This window comes from Cyprinodon variegatus, unplaced genomic scaffold, assembly GCF_000732505.1.
Source record: "Cyprinodon variegatus isolate N-32 unplaced genomic scaffold, C_variegatus-1.0 Scaffold61, whole genome shotgun sequence".
NCBI classification, from domain to species: domain Eukaryota; kingdom Metazoa; phylum Chordata; class Actinopteri; order Cyprinodontiformes; family Cyprinodontidae; genus Cyprinodon; species Cyprinodon variegatus.
Genome location: NW_015150514.1, coordinates 114,729 through 137,613, shown reverse-complemented (window position 1 = coordinate 137,613; position 22,885 = coordinate 114,729). Strand labels below are relative to the sequence as shown.

At 37.7% G+C, this 22,885-nt stretch overlaps 1 protein-coding gene across 2 annotated transcripts in view; it reads left to right on the top strand.

The window, feature by feature from the left end:
* The window catches only part of nfatc3 (nuclear factor of activated T-cells, cytoplasmic, calcineurin-dependent 3), a 75,229-nt gene that overhangs the window by 22,400 nt on the left and 29,944 nt on the right, over positions 1 to 22,885 (top strand). For both annotated transcript variants that reach the window (XM_015371629.1, XM_015371630.1), the window contains exons 2-3: positions 3,370 to 4,549; positions 14,004 to 14,166. In XM_015371629.1, the coding sequence (XP_015227115.1) occupies positions 3,370 to 4,549; positions 14,004 to 14,166 (1,343 nt within the window). The remainder of the gene's footprint in view (positions 1 to 3,369; positions 4,550 to 14,003; positions 14,167 to 22,885) is intronic.

Here is a 22,885-nt window from a genome sequence, read left to right as displayed (position 1 = left end):
TATATATATATAATCTTAACTACTGAGTTAAGATTATATAGTACTACTGAGTAGTAGTTTTATAGGTGTGGTTGGGTTTCTCAGTGTGTTTTTTATTTTTCCTCCAGAAATGTAAAACTAAATAATAATAATGATAAATCTGGTTGCCCTTAAGAAGGAGTCAATCCCTCGGCACAGAAGGTATTACTCAGGAATTGCATGAAATGTCCTTTTTATGGCCCAATTTTATCACCCAGAGAGATGCTTCACAAGAAGTTTCACAATCAATGAATAAGGAATTCCTCCATGAGGAAAGCAGATGACAACAGGCAGCTTTTTACAGAAGGGAATCTTGCTCAGAATCAAAATATTCATGTTCAATCAATCAGCTAATCTGTAATTACTTTCTTCAGATTTTGGAGATATTGGTCCAAAAGACAATTTTGGTGGACTATAAAGTCTTCTACTCTGAATTATTGTTTGTGCATCAAAACAGCAGTCAGCCATGGTGGATTTCTTCATCTTTAACTTGCCTTTTTTGGCTGGTTGTTTACAACAAACTATTTGTTTCCCTTTTCTGTCTGTTGTGTCTATTTTGCTCCCTGTCAGTTAGCCTAGATGCCATCAGAGGCTCCATTACTGTGCCTGGGGACCAACAAACAGGGCCAGTCAAAAATTGAGTAGCTATTAATATGCATAACTTGCCCCTGCTGTTGCTACTGGACTGGATGGAGATGTTGGAAGGTACCAACGTCCTTTTCATAATTTCTGACATTTGCTTGCCTTTTTCTAAGCCAAGATATTATAGCCAGCCTTTGTCCAGTCTTATTAGTCATAGCTTACTTTCTAAAGTGAAAGGTTAAAATAGGTGGTTAAGTTGAAGGAATATATTGTGGAATACAAGTGTTGTGTAAGGATTTCATAACTGTATCCTGTCAGGCTGGGTTGCGGTTTTAGCAAAACCAGATGATTTTTGTACACTAACTTAGCCATTTTTATTCGGTCTCCAGGGCTTACCAGACACTAGAGTTTTAGTTCATCCATTACACAAAGCTACTTTTTTTAATAGCTTGGTATTGCTCATTTTAATGCATGCACCTGATAACTTTTTGTAACTTTTGGTTAATGCAAAGCATTTTTCATTATAGGATTCTTTGTCCAATTAACACTTATGAAAAATGTAGAGCATGAGGAAGTGCATTCCAGTGGGAGCAGTGGAGCATAACTAGTGAAAGCATATCAATAAACTCACTGAATAGTGCCAATGAACACAAGTGACTCTTGTCTGTTTGAGTGCGCGTGTCTGTTTATACACATATATACTGCCTGTGCTGGATGACCTTTGGTATAAATAGCCTGCTAGCCCTAGCTGTGATGACAGCCGACGGCACGCATTGTTGTGCGAATTTGTTTCCCAAGTAGTGTTGTTCTTTACTCATCCCTTCTGGAACAACACACAAATACCTTGGCCCCTAGGTTTTAGGAAACCCAAGGCATGATTTTTGATTTTTAAGGAATCCCAAGGCATGATTTTTGCCACAACTTTTACGTGAAATGCATTTCATCCTCTTTCACTTAAAAGTTGTGGTTGTAATAAAAAAGCAAACATAGCAATAGGAAATGATCATGGAAAAACATATCTTAGCTGAAATGCTTGTACTATTAGAACAGCACTTCTTAAAAGTACATAATTAGATAAAAAGAAAAGCTTTTGTTGTGGTTTGTTTGTGTTTCTGTGTCTCAAAGTCATAGTCCCAATTTTTTTACCATCAAGTTGCCATTTTATCCGTTATCACCTCCATTTCATATGTGTAAACAACCTATTTTTCATTCGAGGACGAAGTACTCAACAGTAGTTCTTGAGTAAAAGTATTGATACTCAGAGTCATTTCCCTCTCAACTACAAGTAAAAGTTAGTGAATTTCTCCAATGTGAAATTAATAAAGTCTATGTTACCTCTTATCGTATCTTACTCGGTCAAACATCTACTCAAGTTAAGGTACTGAAATACTCACTTTGTAAAATATGTAAGTTTTCAAAAGTACATGCATTTAAAAGTACATGAGTATTCAAAACTACAAATAAAATGTTCTAATAACATTACATTTCTGTGTCATTTTCAGAGTAATTTTTAAAGACATTTCAGAAACCACTTGATGTATTGATGCGTAGAACCCTGCTACAAATTCTACACCACTTGTAAAGAACGTTGGCACAAAAAAAATAGGGCAGCTGTTTGGATTATTATTTTTATTAAAAAAAAAACAAAACAAAAGACACTTTCACCATGGAATAGAGGTTTAAGGTTGAATCGATAACCAAAAAGACACTAGAACTCTGATTTCAGAACTCATTCTTCTGAACAACTTGGCCACATGGTAACAACCAATGCTTTTATAAAAGGTATTACCTACAAATAATATCTACCCCGAGTTTCCATGCCATGTTGAAATTGTATTTCAAGAAAGAAAAACAGCACAGTGGATTTAAAAGATATGCTGAGCCAAAACAAACAAGTGACTAGCAGCTTCCTCGAAATGTAGTGGAGTAGAAAGTACAATATTTGGCTTTGAAATGAAGGGGAGTGAAAGTTATAAGTATCCCCTGAAAATTGCTCAAGTAAAGATACTCAAAAAAAGTACTTAAGTACAGTAATCAACTAAATGTACACAGTTACTTTCCCCCACTGCCATTGTTTTAAAAATGTGTTAAACCATTGAATATATAGCTTTTTTTGTTTGATCATGATTTTAGTTGCAATGTCAGGTATTTTCCGAAAGCTATGTAAACTATCATGAAATTGTATATTATTATTTTTCTTTTTTAAATATGTAAGTTTCCATTAATTTAGCTTTAGATACCAGGTTGAACAGTTGAAATTTAAAATTTTATTAACAAAGGCCTGCTTATCCAAGGTATAAAATCTCTGAACAATCACTTGTTAATTGATATTATTTATTGGAGACACTCAGAATGAGAGTGTCTCAGAAGGAGAATGTTCAGGAACCACTGAATCATATCTTTCTTTCTACATTTACAAGACAAACTTGATTAGTTAAGTCCCACGGGGTAAATGTGCAGAATTAGAACAATAGCTTTTAAAAAAGAAGGGTACAAGAAGCTTTGTTGAGTTGGTAGTTTAATAATAGTTTAATAAAGCTATTTAAAGATACTTATGGTTATTTTATTTATCATTTAACCCTGGAAGATTGATTATTTATTTTCCTAGTTTGACTTCTTCTCAAAAATTGATTGTTCAGTTTTCCATGTGAATTCAGTATCAGACTAGCTACTCTGAATGAAGCTTGAGAAGCAATGACATGTAGTAAAACATTGTTTCTTCCAGTTTCCTCTATGGTTATAACTCCTTCTTCTATCTGCCTCTCTTAGATCTGGAGCCTGATGACAACACATCATTCTACATCCTAAATGTGGGCCAGCCCCAGTCTATGGTTACCAACCACCAGTCTATTGGCCTGCCTCGTCATGGCATGCACTCCCACCATCAGGTCATCAGCACTTCTCCGCGCCTTCAATCGCACAAAACAGGATCTGAGCCTCTAAGCTATGAAGCACAAGGCTCCAAGTATGGCACCTCGCCGTTGCTGCCCTCTGCTCCTGTGGAGGCACCAAAAGCCTTTGAATGCCCCAGTATCCAGATCACCTCCATCTCCCCTAGTTGCCAGCAGGAGATAGATGCCAGTGAGGGGGATCTGACGGCTAATGGCCCTGATAGAGATTATCATGGCGACAGGCCCTTGTCCAGAGACCACCTGTATTTACCACTGGACCACTCATACAGGGACTCTTCCCTTAGTCCTAGCCCTTGCAGCAGCCTCTCCTCTAGGAGCTGGTTTTCTGATGCCTCGTCTTGCGAATCATTTTCACATGTCTACGATGATGTTGACTCAGAGTTGAATGAAGCAGCTGCAAGGTTTAGTTTGGGCTCCCCTCTGACCTCTCCAGTGTGTGCGTCCCCGCAGGCTGTTGGTGGGATTCTGGAGGAGCAGTCGGCATGGCAGCACCATCATCCACCCTTTGTGCATCATTCTCACTCCACCCTTTCTCCCCGACAGTCTCCCTGCCATTCACCACGCAACAGTGTCACTGATGAAAATTGGCTTAGCCCCCGGTCTCCTTCCAGGCCTTCATCAAGACCAACCTCACCCTGTGGCAAAAGGCGACACTCGAGTGCCGACATTTGCTATCCCGGTTCTCTTTCTCCTCATCACTCACCTACACCGACCCCAGGTCCTTCCCCAAGGGGGAGCGTGACAGAAGATACGTGGGCCGGGAGTCCCACTGTAGGCATGTCACCTTTTCAGTGCTGCTCATCTGAGACGGACATCCCATCAAAGACGAGGAAGACCTCACAGGATAGAACACCTCTGCAGACAGGGAAAGGAGAGCTGGCATTGGACGAGCAGGAAAATCTTTCTGCTAACCTGGATTCTCCTTCAGATGAGAACATGCACAGTCTGAAAAAAGATGGGCCTGTAGAACAGTTCCTCTCTGTACCCTCACACTTCTCATGGAATAAACCCAAACCTGGACATACGCCTATATTCAGGTAAGATATCAGATTTTTTGAAAGGTATAACAGAATGCAACCATGTCTTACAAACCATTAAACAAATTAAAGATTAAGACATTTCTGCACACATTATAAGACATTATCATTGAAGAAAGAATTGTAGTGGCCAGTTAACTTGGACATTTATAAAAGTGAGTTTGCAATTATAGCTTTAATTTTATTTTTTCATTTTTTTAATTAATTAAATCTTTTTTTTATTTCTATTAGTGACATAATTAGACTTATGGTTCATTCATAAGGGATAATTAAAGCCTGATATTTTGCCGAAATTTACAGACATTCCCCCAATATGATGTTTAGGCTTTTCCTAACATCTGCTCCATGTTCACAGTGCACAGTGCAATACATGATGTGATCCACCATTTGCAACTGATATTGATCAGTCTTTTTCTTTTTGATGCTATACCTTTTGAGTCGATGAGATTTTGCTGGTGGAGACAAAAGCTTTTCTAAACACTCCAGTACAGCCTCAATTCTTTGCAAAAATGAGTACAGGAAATAAAAACAACTAAATCAAATATCGGATCCTTATAATTTTTTTTCAAATCTTGTAGATACTCATTTGCATCTTGTTGGTATTATCACAGGACCTCGGAGTTCAGCGAATTTTAACTTCACAAATTACTGACATGGCTAAACTATTTCTAAAAGTATTAAAGATCTCATGTGATTCCTCTGTAAAACTAATGCAGACAGAAAAGGACTTTAGACCACACCTCAGAAAATAAAGATAAGGGGAAGTTTTAGGCAGTATTTGATCAAAAAAGACTCAGAGATTCAGTTAATCATTCAATATCGGAGGAGTATAACATAGCAGACTCTGATGACATATTCTTCCACCTAACAACTCAGACGTATGAAGCCTGCACTCCACAAAGTCAACTTTTAGAAACACTCTAAATAGAAAATGCTGCTCCAACTTCAATGAATTGCTTCAACTGGTAACAAGTAATTGAATAAAGTTAATTTACTAATTTTCCATTAAGCTATAAACCTAAACAAATTAGGTTGGACGAACTTTATTTGATTAGTTGATTTGTTAGAATTGGTCCACAAGTTAGCATTTTGGCACAGATTTAAAATGCTAAAAAACGAACACTTAACATCATAGTAAGCACACCCTCCCAGCAGTAACACACATTAGTGTGTCAGCTAGGGGAGCTGGTGATCTGAAGATCTACACAGCTAAGTGTCACTGTAGGGTTTTTGTTTAAAGCATGTTCACATGGTAGAAGGTCATAGTCCAGACACAAATTTAATTGAGAATCTGAGGTCCAGTCTGACTGCACCCCAGCTATTTTAACAAAGAACAATATTTTCTATCTGTAAATGTGCAGAACAATGTGCTACTTTGTGTTTTTTCACATGAAATTCCCTCAAAATGTAATGAAATTATACTTTAATCTTACTGGAAGTCGAGGTGAAGCGTCATAGATTACATCATAGATTACAATTTAGTGGGTCTTTGAAAAGGATTACTAGGTCAAGGTTAAGAAATATTAGTAGTGTTGGATGTTTTTATGAGAATTTATGAAAATTGTGAGTTGCCATAAAGATAAAAATAGTCTTTTTAGAGAGTTAAAATGGTCTTCTAGTTAATGTTTATCAATTACATTGTTGGGTAACATGTCTGCTGGTTCTGTTTATTGTTCAGTTATGAGGGAACTTTGAGCTGTGTGTTATTATACAGGTTTATTAGCATGTGGAGAAAAATACACAGGCACACACATGCCAAATGTACTCACACACACCAACAGGAGCGGAGGAGGAGGAGTTGGCTCACTTCTCCAATGTGTCTGGCAGATGAAGATGAGGCCTTGTCTGAGTTCACTGGCCCCTAGCGCTGTAAATCAGCACAGGGCACATATGGCACAGGGGCAACCGCATACACACAGACAGACAGACATGTCCATAGACATAACACAAATGCTTATTCACATAGACCTATCATCGTCCAGACAAACACAGGCTCCAATCTATGATGATTCACAATTTACACTCAATATTTTAACAATTGTAGGTAAGTGTATGTTTCAGAGGCAGATGTTACATACACAGAAGAAAGTCAGGTGGTCTAGAGCTCTGTTTGTGTTGAAATGGGATGTTGAGCTCTCTATGCCTGCATGTGAGTCTGTTGTGAGTAGAACAGATGGCTCAGGTTGAATGGGTGGGATCGGTTGTGATAGAGGGAACTAGGGAACAAGGTGGCCGGGATTGTTAGCTTCTTCCTTGGACACAAAAAGCTGTACTGAGAAAGAAAAAGAAATCTAAATTAAATCTAAGTCAACTTTTCATGAAATAAGTTTATTTTTCAGCTGGTATATAAGGCAGTTTGTCAATGGAATAAGAAGATTTATGTTAAAATAAGAAAAAAAAATCGATTTATCTTATTTAAGGGCATAACTACTCATTCCATCAGGAGTTCATCTAATATACTCAAATTAAGGACAAATACACTTTTTTAAAGAAATCTTAATTTATTTTAGATCAGTTTTCTCACATCACTCCTCAATGTTTTGGCTCAGCAAATCAAATTATTAGAATAAACACAAAAAGTGGTTTAACTAAAGAAACCAGCCTGCCCTTATATGAAATTGTAATTGTTATTTAATTATAGATTAAATGTAATTGTCATGTAACAAACTATTATTTTTTAATCCATTATTCTGATGATTCATCAAGTAAATAGTCACATTTAAATTGTTCAATTAGTTACTGAAGGTTATTTTATGAGAAACAACAATGTATTAAAAAATGCAAACACTTATTTTGCTTTATTTATTAAGAAAATAAGAATGATGCATCTACAGAAAAAAAATCTCTATATTAATATATTAAACACTTGCCCCCTCCTGGTTGATTTAACATGAATGCAATGCATAATACCTCTACCTCTCTTTATTTACATTAAAAAAACATATTTATATTTAAACAAAATAGAATACTTTTAAATTGATTAAGGGCCAAATTAGACTTTTTATCCATCCATTCATCAATTTTCACCAGTCTATCGCAGTGCAAAAGAGAAACAAACAGGAGGAAAAAACCATTCATGCACACACTCATATCTCACACAAATTTAGAGAAGCCAATTAAAGCTACAGTGTGTAATAATTACAGGGATATACAGTCAGAAATGTAATATATTATACATAACTATGTTATTTATCATCATCTACGAGCTCAGCCTCTTAACCTTAATATTTGCGTTGCCTTAGAATTCGTTATTTATAATTACATAGGAGCGGGTCTCGCAGCCATGGAGGCAGACATCTTTGCGCTACGGCAGCGCAGAGCCAACAAACTAGCCATTGCGAGATCGCCCATTTCGCTCAAAATTAACTATGGCAAGTTGAGAGAGATGAACTGAGACGGTACTGAACAATAGATGGCAGTATTAAAATTATCTATGTAAACAAACCTCATCACTTGAGAAGGTAGGTGATGCGGACGTCGTGGAAGACATTTTGTCCCGTAACGCTCGCCGTACTGTTGGGGGGGAGAAGCGGTGGGGGGGAGATGTTCATGTTGCTGCGGTCTGCAGTCTGGACGTTAGATGTCGCTGAAAATTACACACTGTAGCTTTAACCTAACAGTTCTGCTTTTGGACTGTGGGAGGAAGCCAGAGTACCCAGAGAGAACTCATGCATGCTCAGGGAGAACATGCAAACTCCATGCAGAAAGACAGGCACAATAAAAATCTTTCCTCACAGCTTTACCAAAAAAACCATCCCTCTCTGCTAGGGATGGGACGATTTATGAAAACCGTCAGAATCGTTCGGTTCGACTGTCTCGGTTCGGTTCGCGTGTGTTTCGTTCGGTTCATGCGCTGCTCCTTTTTTTCATAGAGGAAGCGATTACACTCCAGAGCAGAAGGTGGCGGTACTGCGACCAAAGCCAACCGCCAGTAGTAAACAAGAAGAAGAAGAAGAAGCGAAGCAGCTTAGCCGGGTGTAGCAGGGGAAAAAAATCAGTTGTTGTGGAGAATTGTGTGGGTATGGCGAGTGGGAAAGAACAGGAGTTGGAAGACGCGCCAGCAGCACTTTATAGGTCTGCTGTATGGGAGCGCTTTGCATTTAGAGTGACCTACGATGACAGCGGAAAGAAAGTTGTGGATAAAAGTGCAACAGTGTGCGAGCATTGTGCAACACGTTTTGTTTATGCTAACAGCAACATGTCTTGCTAACCCTGAAATCCCTCATACTCCGTCAGCAACCCCCGCTCCGCCCCGCTGCGCTCCAGACCGGCTGCTCAAAGCAAAGCCTACAGCCTCCACTGTGGCTTCGTCTGCTCCCCTCTGAGTCCCTTGGAGATGGTAGAGAGCATGCGCCAGATGATGAAATTCAAAGAAGCAAAACATACGGAAATGATCCAGGGTTTCTGCGGATCATTTAAAATAATTACAATCCATTATTTTTGGGGGGATTTTTTTCATTAATTTCATAAATTTTTATGGGATTTCGGTGTAACAATCAACATGTATCGAACCGAAAACCGTGACCAGAAACCGTGAATCGAACTGAACCGTGGATTTTGTGAACCGTTCCACCCCTACTCTCTGCACATAATAGTATCATCCATTATCCCCATGTGGGTTCTCCCATGCTAACAAATCAAAACAAAGTCCTACCGAATGCAAAGGTGGGGGCCGAGCATTGACGAGCTATGCTGCTGAGATCCATGCTAAGCTGATGCCAGAAGACTCACTGTGTAGTTTTATTTTATTTTTTTATGTTTTAAAGTAAACTTACACCTTTAAAACTTAATCCTTTTCTCTTTTTTGCCCCCTCCTTTTCTCCATCGGTGAAAACTGTGTTTGGCATTCATGTATCAGCAGGACAGGCTATCATTAGCTGTAGTCACTGGTACTGAGCACAGTACGTGTGATACGTGCCTTGAGGAAGATGATTTATCTTGATGATTTCATAATTATTACACTCCGAAGGGGGAAGCTCTCATTGTAAAAAGAAATGCCAAAGGACTTCTTTGATAATCCTGAACATCTTTGATATAAATCTTATCTAGATAACTGATGGAAAAGGTGAAACCTTTTGGAAGGTAAACATCCACTTACATCTGCTATCAAATGACCACAGTATTCCCAAAGAGAACGTCATTCCGATAGTTAAACCTGGCGAAGTAGTGCGATGCTGTTTTGCTTCCAAGAAACCGACTACTCTCCTTATCTCATAGAACTATTAGGTTCTTATTTCTAACCTAAAATCCAGTTGGATTTTGTCCAGCTATTAGTTCATGAGTAAAAGCTAAATCTCACTGGGGTTTTGAGGCGGAGATCTGATGCACACTATGGGTTCTCCGAAGTGCATTTCAGCATAATGGACCGTTAAGCTGAAAGTGGTCAAACTCATGCGAAATAAGCTGTTATGCTCAGTTTGTACAAGTACAATGGCCAAAACTGTTTTTACTTGTTTGCATATATATGTCAGAGACCTCTCTGTTTGAGGACCTCAAGTCGCAGATTTTGGCAGTTACAGCTGGGCTTGCCACTCCTTGCCACTCCTTCAATCAACTCGATCCTAATAATTCTAATTTTAGCTCATACATCCTCTACCTAGCTGCTATCTGTTCACCTTTTGGAGGGTCAACAATAGGAACACTGCTGTGCTTAATCCAGACAGCCTTCAGCCTTATTTTCTCCGATTAAATTGGGACTCAACCTTCTGGAAAAGAATTACAAAAACAAAGGTTAAACAATTAGTAAACAGCTGAAGCTCTCTATTATAGGACCAAAAACATATAAAGTTGAGGACATTTACATGTGTCACGCACAGTATGTCATGAAGTCATATATTTTTATGATACTCTGTGAGGTGGGCTGTGCCTATATGGTCTGTCCCACCACAGATTGCTGGCAACGGTTAACCTCATAGCAATGTTAGAGATTGCAGTAGATCCCTATGCTAACTGCATTGGCGCTAGGAAACATTCTTATTCCTGGTCCTTCCTAACTGCTAGCACTATCCAGATAGCACTCCTGGCAACCACGGATATACTTCCACCATGGCTAAAGTGTCCTTACCATTTTGCAAGTATTTGGATTAAGCCTTAGTTTGTCTTTTTTGATATACAGTACACACTAGCTTCAAATCCCTATTCCTTCTCCAGCCGAAGAGCTAAAGTGCTAAATTAATATCTTACTCAAGATTAAATGGATGGATTTTAAAATTTGTATAATGCATGTGTAATAAAAAGGAAAAACTAAAAGGAATTGTTGAATGGATTTATACTTTAATACAGTACTTTATGTCTAACCTTTATAGCTCTCAATGATGTTAGATTGCTGATATTCACTGTGCACAAAAAATTGTATTAAAACAATTGTAAATGTCCGGATATAGGACTTGTGCTAGATTTTGGCAAAAAAGGGAATAACAGAAAGAAAAATTGAAACCGTGAATAAAACAGCCATTAGATTGAAAAATATGTCTCGATTTGATAACAAGAGAAGTCAGTCTTATCACTTTGGTCCAAAGTTGTGCTCTAAAAGCCTAAGATTATAGTATGAGTTGAATCAAAATTATGTGTTAATGACTAGGGAACCGTTTATTTAGAATTACAACGTAACATAAATAATCTGCAGGCCTTCAACCTTGTTTTTTTATTTCACTAATTTATCAGTTTTGCATAATATATCGGAAACCTACTTTTCAACATTCTTTGGAACAAAATGTGAACTATTTATACAACAGAGGACAGGATTTGATTACTTAGAATCAACTCAGGCCACAGAAAAACAAAGCTTTGTAAATTCAGTTGGATAGGGGGCATCATACATGTATTACAGACATTTGAGAAAGGTTACGCTTTCCCTCACAAGCTCATGTTTCCCCTGTCTTCTGTTTTTGTTGCCATGGAAGCCATTCAATCACATGCCTAATTGGTGGTTATGTCATGGTTTATGCCAAGAGTGGATGAATTTTATACCTTGTTAGTGTATTAGTTCTGATTTGTTACCTGCATTCAGAAAAAAAACAACTGCCAGCAACATAGAAAATGTGACATTTACAAAAAATGTTGGGCCTTTTACATCATGTATACATTTGGCAATAGCTTTAGGATGCTAGGATCTCCAGCGGCTTGTATACATTATTCTGACAACCAGTTTCAAAAAGTAAATTCAAAATTAATGTTCTTTTAATATTGAGAGACTTCTGTCATCATTTTTTTTTAAGCTTTTTCTTTTAGTTATTTATTCAGGCTTGTAAGTTTGGATATTTATCATAATTTGCATTTTTTTCTGAGATAAAAAATATGTAAAATAGAGCAAATGCAAAAAGTTAGCACATGCAGCAGAGAACACAACTACATTCTAAGAATTTCAGAAGAGTCTGGACTGCTATTCTTCTATAATACAATGGCAGCCCAAGACAAAAGTAGTTCTCAGCTTAAATTAACTTAACTGTTAAATGTGATAATATATGTCCTTTGCAGTGAAAGCTTGTGCTGTTAAATAGACTGGAATAGAAATAGCTATTAATGTTGCTGATAATTAGGGGTTACTAGCAATAAAGGGACAGGCAAATTGAACCATGGAGATTAACGTGCAAGTAAAAATGTAAGTTATGAGAGTAAGAATGAAGGGCGTTAGGGTAAGGAATATTTACAGTATAAAAAAAGAAACGCTGAGCAGAAAGAACATAATCAGATATTAAGAAATGTGATATAACAAGGTTAATAAAAATAATGCACTTGTTGAGTTTGTTGGCAGCTGGGCTGGTTATAAAGCAGGGATAGGCAACGTCTGTCCTCGAGTGCCATTGAACTGCAAGTTTAGCATGCACCCCTGCTCCAACACACCCGAAACAACAGGTCAAATGACCACCTTAAGATGTTGGGGAGTTTAGGAAAGGCCTGACATATAAACCAATTGTTTGTTTGAGGTGTGTTGAAAAGGGATGCATGCAAAAGCTGCAGGAGAGAAGCACTTGCGGACTAACTTTATAAAGTCTAGCAACTGCCAGGAAGAGGGATTTGTGACAATGCACACTTGTGCTCCAAGGGTTTAGCAGTCTTTCACTGACAAAGCACTCTAGTTCTGCAACAGCTTCATGGGTGCATTGGGCAACATCATTCAGCTGTTTTGTTATTTCTCCCACGGCCTGCACTGGGTTGAGGGGGCATTCAAGGATAGGAGCTGGTCTTTGTAATGAGCTGGTCTAAATGCTAACTCACAGCGATACATAAGCCACTGCTTCAACAAATTAAACCATAAAAGAAGGCCTATGCTAGCACAGAATTGAAAAGGTCTTACCCTCTGCACTCCAAAAGACCTAACTCTCTTCAGCAGTTAGAGTACAGTATGCTCTGACCTTTCATGGAGATGGCATCAGTGTTGTGACTTTAGAGCAATTTATTGTTGAGTTATTCACCCTGGTTCTTATAAGACTTCATTACCTTACTGTCCGTTCCCTGAATGACGACAGTGTGGTGGGGGTACACGACAGTAAAAGTAAACCTATCACCAACAATTAAGGTTAATCAAGAGGTAAGCCATGAAAGTGAAGTTAATTAAAAGGTTAAGGATGTGTTCTTGGTTTGTTGATAAACTGATCCAATGCACTTAGATAGATGGACCCGGTTTCTGTGCGGAGACGGCTATTCAGCGTTTTATGTTTACATGCAGCTGTTCAAATATGATTGTGGCCTACTCAGATAACAAAAAAGAGGCAGTGAGGAAAAACACACAATGCCACCCGCTGTGGTACGCTGGACATAAATTAGGCTCTAGTACAGTACGCACACAGACCCGGACAGTCATTTATGTACTGTCTAATGCACACCCTTGTCCTTACGCCTTTTCTTTGACCCACACATTAAAATGGTAAAGACTCATAAAAAAAAGTCCCCCTTGGGAAATGATTCACACTCAGAGTCTTTGCATGACATATTACAAGTTTTATGCTTAAGAGCAAAGCGAGCACATGTGGGCATTCCAGTGATTCACTGTCTGATGGGAGAAAGAACAATGCATTTTAAAACGCAGTTTGTCACCTATTGCACCATATCAGTCCTGACAGGGGAATACCCATTTTCTTTTAGACATTTATGGTTCAGATAAGCTTAAAAGAGGCGGCCACTAGCAAGGGAAAGGTCTTCATTTGTATTTTTTTCCTATCCTGTAATGGTTTAAAGAGGATTTTCTTCTATATTATTTAACTCAAAAGAACTGCATTTATCTTTTTATATGTGCTGCAATGTTTTTTGCTGCAGCATTGACAAGATTTTCTGCTCTCTTATTGTTTCAAGTTGTATAAACTCATGACAGTCCTGACCTTTTTTCAAGGTATGCGTTAGATACCCTTTTGACCACATCTTTGACACACTTGCAGCTTGTAGAGTTTGTTTCCAGAGCTCTAATTTCCTCTCTGTGTGGGTGTTAATGTGCATACTTATGATTGTGCCTCTTCAGGACAACCTCGCTCCCTCCTTTAGACTGGCCATTGCCAAGCCAATTTGGCCAGTATGAGCTGAAGATAGAGGTGCAACCCAAAGCTCACCACCGTGCACACTATGAGACTGAAGGCAGCAGAGGAGCTGTCAAAGCAGCATCTGGTGGCCATCCAATCGTCAAGGTAACATTTTTTCTCTCATGTGTGGGACTTTTACATGTACTGTTCACACTTGACATTGTTTTCCTCTTTGTTGGTTTAATCTTAACATTTTTCTCTATGGTACTAGAACCCAAAATGATTTCAGATTATTTCTATAAAACAAAATCATGTTTGTGTTTAGGATTTTTGAAAGTTAAGTTGTTGGGTTTCGCAGAACTGGTTGTCAACTGGTTGTGTATTGATTTATATCCTTAGTTTCATCCTAATGCTAAAACTTGTATATTGAATTAGAATTCTCGGAGCAGTAATCTTGTCAGTGTATTTTAAGTGTACAGTGCTGCTAAATTCAAATGTGGCCCAGATACGCTAAAATCCAGGCCGCTACTCTTCTTTTTTTATGAGCTGGGCTCTGTCCAAAACATTTCACCCTAAACACTGCTGAAATTTTAGAAATGACACTGAAATTAGGCCGATACACTGATTTTAAATGAGCATACCCAGCAGTCATACTGGGTTTTTGAATAGATTTTTTTCCACATTTCCAAAGGAACAGGTTTCAATAGACAGGTTTAAACCATTGCTCAAAGGTTTTGGAAATGAAATCTATAGTTTTGTAAAGTTATCTTTAACATACTAAACTGTTGTGATCTGTGTTGCTGTCCTGGCCAGGACTCCCTTTGAAAAGTGATTAGTAAACTCAATGGGGCTTTCCTTGTTAAATAAAAAAAACAAAGAAAAATAGTTGTGAAAACGTGAACCCTGCACCCTTCAGACACTGTCATCGCCTCGCTCTGAGGGCTTTCGGGCAGGTGAACACATGCACTACCACCCTGCCACCAGACAGAGAGCCAGCAGGGGTGAGGTGACCCAATTCGGAAGGCTTCCCAAACGCCCGGTCTGCTTTTTTTTGAGCCAGTTTGGCTGCAGCGTTGCGAAACTGCTTGTCTGCAGGCGGATCAGAGCAGCGTCTCTTGGTGAATCACCTCCATGATTGACTCCAACCAGACTTCATGCCTTGTCAATCTCTAAATGGGCCTTGCTTCACAATCCTCTCAAGCTACAGTTGTATATAATCTAATTTATATCAGAAATAACATTTTGCTTTATCTGTAGTCATAAGGAACAATTTTTAAAATTAATAGAAAGCGACAGAATAACTGAATGTCATACTATATGTTTAGACCCTATGATTTCCGTGTTGCAGGAAAGCAGATGGAATTTTAACAAATAAATAAAATGGAATCTAGTGAAAAACCCGGAATCTCACAGGATTCTCCCATTTGGATGAGAGGTTATAGCAGATGATATGTCTAGTTCATTTGTGATGTTTTTTATTAAAACGCATGTAACTTTCTGCTGAACCACAGCTATGTGTTTTATTTCTAAAAGTGAAGCATCGTTCATTTTTAACTTGACATTAAAATGAGAATTTTTTGGCTTTTAAAAGAAATATTTTTTAGTTACTTTATAATTATGGTACATCCTTTTCAGGTTAGAATGAAAATGTGGAATTTAGGGGAAACAAATAAAACAGAAATTTAAGGGCCCTATATGTTATATAAGTGTGCATTTTTGCTGAGGTAAATACAATTTTGAATTTATTCTGGTTTATTCTGGAGCACCATTTGAGTTTTGTAATACAGAAAAATGTGCGGCCTTATCTGACTGAAAACAGGTGAGTGTGCAAACCTGTTCAAACATCCTGACACAGATCTAGTCTACAGCAGGTCTCGCCGTGAGCCTGCTGATGTGTCCTTCAGCAGCCTTAGAAGACAAGCAGGGACATTGGCAGGACGGGTGCCACAATACGCCAGTCCGCTGCTCTGTCATTTGATAGCATACGTGACAGCGTAGATAAGAGATGGAGAAAGAGAGGGAGAAAAAGTAACAGAGGAGGATTTCAGTCTGATTAATATTTTAAGTTTAGTGTGATTTAGGAAAGGTTTAATGGTTGTTCCTCACTATAGATGCAGAATTTGACAATGGCTGAGTTCAGATTTTGTGTCTGTCGTCATTTCCTTGTGCAGCAACAAATCCTTAGTATTTTTTTCCCACTTTCCTGTTAACTCTGCATTGGAAACTCTATGGTTTTCACTTCTGTATTTTGGACTCTTCATAAGACTTTTTTGCCTTTTAGTTAACATGTACATTTTCGATTTTCTCTTAAATGTGTTCACCTCTTTGTCTTCAAAAAAGTATCACTGGATGTTGGTAAGATGTTTCAGCTGCTGGTTTCTACAGATTGGAAGCCGATAAACCATAGGGTGAGCTTAGCCACCGCTGATTATCCACATTATGCAAGATTTAACAAGTGAGATAAAATACAACACTTGAACAGCTGTGGACACAGAATTTCCTAAAACAACAAAAGCGTCCAGACTTCTGCCATTTGTTGCTTTAGAAACAGCCTATGTCCTCATACATTCAGTCATGCAGTCTCCCTTCAGGCCAATCATTAACCGTTTCCACCTCAGCTAGACCAAGATTCAACCCTGCCATATGTGACAATGCATAATTTAACATTTGGATTTTTTTTTTTTCACCCAAGCGTTTGTCACTGTTGCCCTCTTTTCTCATCCTGCGGAGAAAATATTTTTTTTTTTTTTTTTTTTTTCACCCAAGCGTTTGTCACTGTTGCCCTCTTTTCTCATCCTGCGGAGAAAATATTTGGTGATGCTGCTTTACTTGATGTCTTAGATAAGTCGAGGTGATTTAGAAGCTGATTTTAAACAAAGATAAAATTAAGTCAAGTCTGGTCTACAAGTTAATTAATTAAAATTAGTTGAAAATTAGACTCAAACCTGTTGGGTCTATATGTTAATTTATATCACAATACCTGATATTCCCTGTTTTATAAAAAGGCCAACATAATGCTATAATGATCGACAACCCACAAGAGAAGATGTTTAATATCTTTCTTTAGATTAACTGTTCAACTTATTCACTCTGATGTTGGATGCTTTTTCCCCAGTCACCACTACAAATTGAACAGTTTTAAAGTCCAACCAAGGATAAAAGACACGTTCAACCAAACTCTTTCTTTATCTGAACTCACAAACTACAGTGTCTTGTCACAAACGGAGTTAGGAAAGCGGTTGAGAGAAGGGCACAGATAGCATTTGCTTCTCATCAGCAGCGGTTTGCATGGCTCTGTGCAGAGAAAATGTGTGGGTGAATGAGGTATTATAGAGGAGCCAAAGTAGGTTGAGTGCTAAGGTTGACAAGCATATTTTTTCTTTCTGTTTAAACATTTATACTTTATTATACCTTTAAATTAGATATTTATGCAACTATTTATTCAGACATAAAACAAATTTACATGTATTTCTTTGTTAAACAATCTTTTTTAATATCCCAGCAATGTTTTTGTCTAAAATGTTACCTAATATAAATAAACCAATTATATTATTAATCTATTTAGGTTTATAGTTCTAACTCATAAGAAACATAACTGTTAAACATAAAAAAATGAAAGAAATAAGCTGAAATAAAATAATGGAATGATTAATATTAATAATTGAGGAAACCATATAGAAGTTCAAGCATATCACACCACCCAGGTGTGCTGTTGTAATGAATAAGCTGCTCCCAGGCGGCAGAAGGTGCCAGTGTGCGTGATTACAGCCTCCATGCTGCATGTTGTCATTTCCACACTGGATATTTTTAACTGATTTTAAAGTTATTCCTACAAAAAAAAAAGCAAAGTTGCAAGAGATTCATTTTAGTTGAACGCTTTTATTGTAAATAATAAATAACATGTACTTTTTGGGGCTTTTTAATTTTTTTTTATTATTATTTTGTATGCTGTTTGCTTTTGTTTTAATTTAAAATTCAAGGATACATTGCACATTGCGAACCCCACCCCCCCTCTTGAGTCTTGACTACCGGTGATGTGATGTCACCAGATAACGTCAAAGCTGCCATCTGGACCTGGTGATGACTTCCATTTTCTTTTTACCAGGCCGTCACCCAAATCAGTGCACCACTGAGCCGCTTTGTCAGCAGAGCAGGTTTAATGTACAAGAATTAAAAAAAATTCTCTTTGGTCCTTGCAGAAGAATAATTTATTATATTAGTATGCAGTAATTTTTACTGACTCATGCAGGTATTCACATTGTATTGACAATCCCAGTTCCTTTACAATTCAAGACCATACAGTGTTGTAGGGCTTTTATAAAAATATTATTTATCAAATTTTTTTCTCACTTAGTTTCAAACAAATATGCTTTTGGTCAAGGAGAAGATTCAGCAGTGTTTATTCAAGAGGAACGTTTTAATCTTCAGAATAGTTAGTTTGTTTAACTTGTTAAAAGCTTGTACAACTAACACAGAATCCTAAAGGTGTGCTTATACTGGACAGAGCAAACAGGAAAACAACACAAGTCTGAAAGTAGGTTGATGAGCAGTATCTCTGTTTAGCAGCTGGTTAGGGTATAACTTCAACAGCTTCCTCTGGACTTTAACAATAAGAGCCCTAGACCTACATTTCTGTCATAAATTAAAACACCACATTTTAAACCTTTCCACTTGTTAAAAAAAAAAAAAAAAGCTGTTTGAATTTTGGTTGCATTGTTTTCTTTTGGCTGTAGATGTAATTTAACCCTCTATATTTGCTGAAAGTGTGATAAAATTATGAAAAATACCATTTTGCAAATTTTTCCATGTTAATAAATTTAGATGATGAAACATTTTATATCATTACATCATTTATGTGTTGTAGGAATGCATTGACAGAGTTTTGTTTTCTTTCACCTTAATAGAAGTTTTTTTTAGATAAAAAATAGTTTGAAGCAAAGAGAGCTTCAGCCATTACGCATAAACCTCATGAATGTGCCTCGTATAAAAGAAAAGTTGGCTAAACTGACTACATTTTCTTTTCTTCTAAAGTTTAAAACACAAAAAAGTCAACGGTCTTTCATGAAAACCCCCCTTCACTTTTTTAACCAATGCTTTCATAATAAATTAACTATTTGATAAGTAGTTTAAATAAATTTGTTGGAGAACATGTTTTCTTTTTCAATAATTTAAATCAGTTATAAAATCTACGTTAATTAGATGTCTAAGAAACATTGATATAATACTTGTCAATTTTACAAGCATTTGTAAAATTATGGTAAAGAGTTAATTCAAACCATCTCTTTACAATTATTGTTACTGCAAAGAGAAATTTGGCTGCATGTGTGTCTGGCTGTTTTAGCCATTCCTCTGGGGCTAGCTGCAGACCTTAATCTGTACACCTGTTGCTAGGAGACATATAAGTCCAAAGCCTCTCTGTCTGAAGGCTGAGGTATCCTTGGGCATATTTAACCAGCTTATTTGTGTGCTGCTGCTCCCACACAAATATAAGGAACCCCTCTGGTATTACCAATTTGGCTGGAGATAGGGACAGGCTGATTGGATGGAAACAGGTTGATAGTCAGTGAAAATGTTATCCCACTTGCTCATACATACAGCATGGAAGCAAAGCCAATGCATACAAATACAATTTAAAGCTGTGGATTGTGGAAAGGTAACAGAGGGAAAATGTATGCATTTAATAGCACTATAAACATAATGAGCTGTGGTATCAGGTGACGAGGCTTTCAGAGGTTGAATTAACAGCATCTCCCCAACTCATTTCCTCCAGCTTGAGTGCATTGAAAGATTTTCATCCCACAATGTGACCCCATTAGTATTACAAGCTACAGCTTTCTGTTCTGGTGTAACTCAAAAAAAGATGAGCAATTAAAAGCAACAGTATTCTACACTAAGCTACTTGAAATAGTCAATTTTATGGTTGTTCATACTTATTTGCTTAAGTCTATCCAACTATAGAGATACACTTATTAGAAAGAAAGTTATAGGGGCATTGTCAAAACCTGGTTAATCAATTTCTTATATAATTTTTATAGCATAAGACATTCTTCAATTAGACCTGCATGGTTAATTTATCACATATAAATGCCTTTCTTTCTTTTTTTCTCTCTATGACCATTTACTAGGCATGACTTGGTTTATGATTTAATTGGTGTAATGACCTTGACCAAATATCCCACAATGCCAAGTAAACCAACAGTTCTCTGTTGCTGAAAACAAGATCTTATTGATTATTGCAGCTCTAATGATGTTATTCATTACAGATTTCAATGTTTTCATGATTTTGGTACATAGTCCAGCTATTAAGTAGGGAAGCCTGTCTGGAGCTGGCTGCTTTACAGAGTGTTCACAGTGACAGAGGACATGTCATGTTTGGGCTTAGTAAAGGACACAAGTACAGAGAATAACTGTCAAAAAACAGATTTATTTTATAATAAAGTAACACAGAGAATTTACTTGAGATGGAGCACAGGAATGGGAGGAACCAGCAAAAAACCCAGTGAGCTCATATACGGAGGTGAGAGTAGAGAATGACACTGAATTAAGGCAGGTTAGTTAATCTGGGGATAAGAGGCAGCTGTGAAAGGCAGTGAACTGGCATACTGAGGTAATATGAACAATTCACTCTAAGGCAGTTGAACTACACAAAAAAAAACTAAACAAAAAACTACAAACTAAGGTGGGGAAGTACTAGCATAAAATACATTTTGCATTTGCACTAATTTCTAGGAGAAATTAGTGCAAATACATAATGATCATAATGAAAGAATACAAATTAAATCCCAAAGAATAAATTGATAGGACAATTTGTAATTTTTTTTTTATAATAAGAAAATATATTTTCTTATTTTCATAATAGTACAATTTCTTATTTTCACAATAAACATACAAACATATCTTCATTATGTTTCTAACATAATGTTAATATGGCAAGATCTTTAGAACATAAACAACAAGGATATTAACCTTACACAAACAAAATGAAAACCAAAAACCTGGACATCAAAGGGTCCTGATTTGATACTCTTCTTTAAAATAATTAAATGTTTCTGGTCTAAAGAGACTTAAAAATTCCTTATTATAAAAAAACAAAGCACCTTGTTTTAAAAAGGTATGCCATGCCTAGTTAACAGTTGAACACAAGTACATTCCAGTTGATTTATTCCCTTGAAATAAATCAATTAAGACTGAGGATCTCATATAAGTCCATGCCTAACACATAGCTATAGAGCGAAGTCTGTGGAGCGGTCATGGCGAGTGTTGCCTTGCCCCAGGGTTGGATTTGATGTCAACACATTGGAGGCTAGTCACTCGCTAGTTTAAGTCTGGTTAAGTACACTGCAAAATATTCAAAAGTTGCTGAGAAGGGTGGACGAAGAAAGAGAGGTGTGCCCAAGACTGAGTGAAAGTGAGGGAGGGCAAAATGGGAATAAACAGAATTGAGCCTGGAAGTCGAACAGGGCCATATACAGGCCTCATGGTGTATACAGTAAACGTGTCTGCTGCGTGTGTTGGTCTGTGCATTTGCGTGAGCGTGCACATGTATTGACCTTGTTTAAACAAACAGTCAACCAGCCCCCTGGCTCTCACTGCCCTCCCTGGTGTGCTGGGCAAACAGCAGGGCTGTGCAGCTTGTTCTCTTCTATGTGTGTCTGTGTGTGTGTGCACGCCAATAGATCCCATGGTGCCTCAGTGCCACACCAGGGTAACCACTGCCAGATAAAATGGGACCTTGCGTGACCTTGACCTCTGTTTCTGCTCTTTTTACTTCTCTGACACAAACATAGTCACTAAACAGCTACTGTTACCCTCTCTCCATCTGCTAAACGTTGCAGATCTTCTCATAAAAGGCAGTTTCTGTGTTTAAATCCACACTTGCATCCATTTTATCTACACAAGCTTCAGGACTGTAGTTTATACCAGCGTGGGTCTATGTAGCTGCTCACACACACACACACACCCCTGCATACACATGGGGAGTCTTACCATGGCAACAGTGGAGCAACACAGGGAAACAACTTAGTAGAGTCAGGCGGTCGCTGTGAGAAAGTGTCATGTTACGACAGAGGGCTGAGGCTGAGGAAGGTGAGAGGGTAGGACAGGGGCAGAGAGGAGAGAGTGACAAAGGGATAAGAAGAGGGAAGAGGACCGATGACAAAAACAGACTGGGCCCGGCATACGGTGAAGAGAAACATTGCTGTTCATGTGAAAATTGTAAAGAGAACAGGTGTTTTTTTTGTTTTTTTTTTTATTTAAGCCTCAAACTATGAATATATGCAATTATAAATCAAACATTCTGGAGAAATTAAGAAATACAGGATAATTTTTGTCATTTTTAACAAAAGCCAACATGTCTGGTATGCATATGCCAGTAAGCCTGCGTAATAACGTATGCAATGTTGGGACATGTTTTTCCCCCTCAGCTTGCTCGCTTCATTACTGCCTCAGTGGAACAGATGAAGGCCAAAAATAAGTGGGTTCTTTATTTAGTGGAAGGTGAGTCTGTAACCGTATCCTGCAGTTTTATTTTAAGGGAAAGGGTTTATCCTAAACTCAATCCACAATCAGATGTTGGAAGTTAGAAGTTAGCTACGTGCCTCAGTGAGCATGGGTCTGGGGTCTTGTGACTGCCATTTATGTCACTGCAGTTTCATATAGGAGCAGATTTTGGACAGAGAGAAGGTAGGAAGTTAAAAGTACAGATGTTTTACACTCAACTTAGATTAAGTGTTTGAGGGTTGAGTAAGGAATATGGCATAACTGGAGGGTGTATTTTATGCAGATTCATGTAGAACAGACTAATTCCTGGAGCATTCTAGAGATTAGTGCACACTTGTAGTTTTTTTGAAAACCCTGTATATATTATTTGAAATTAATCCACAAA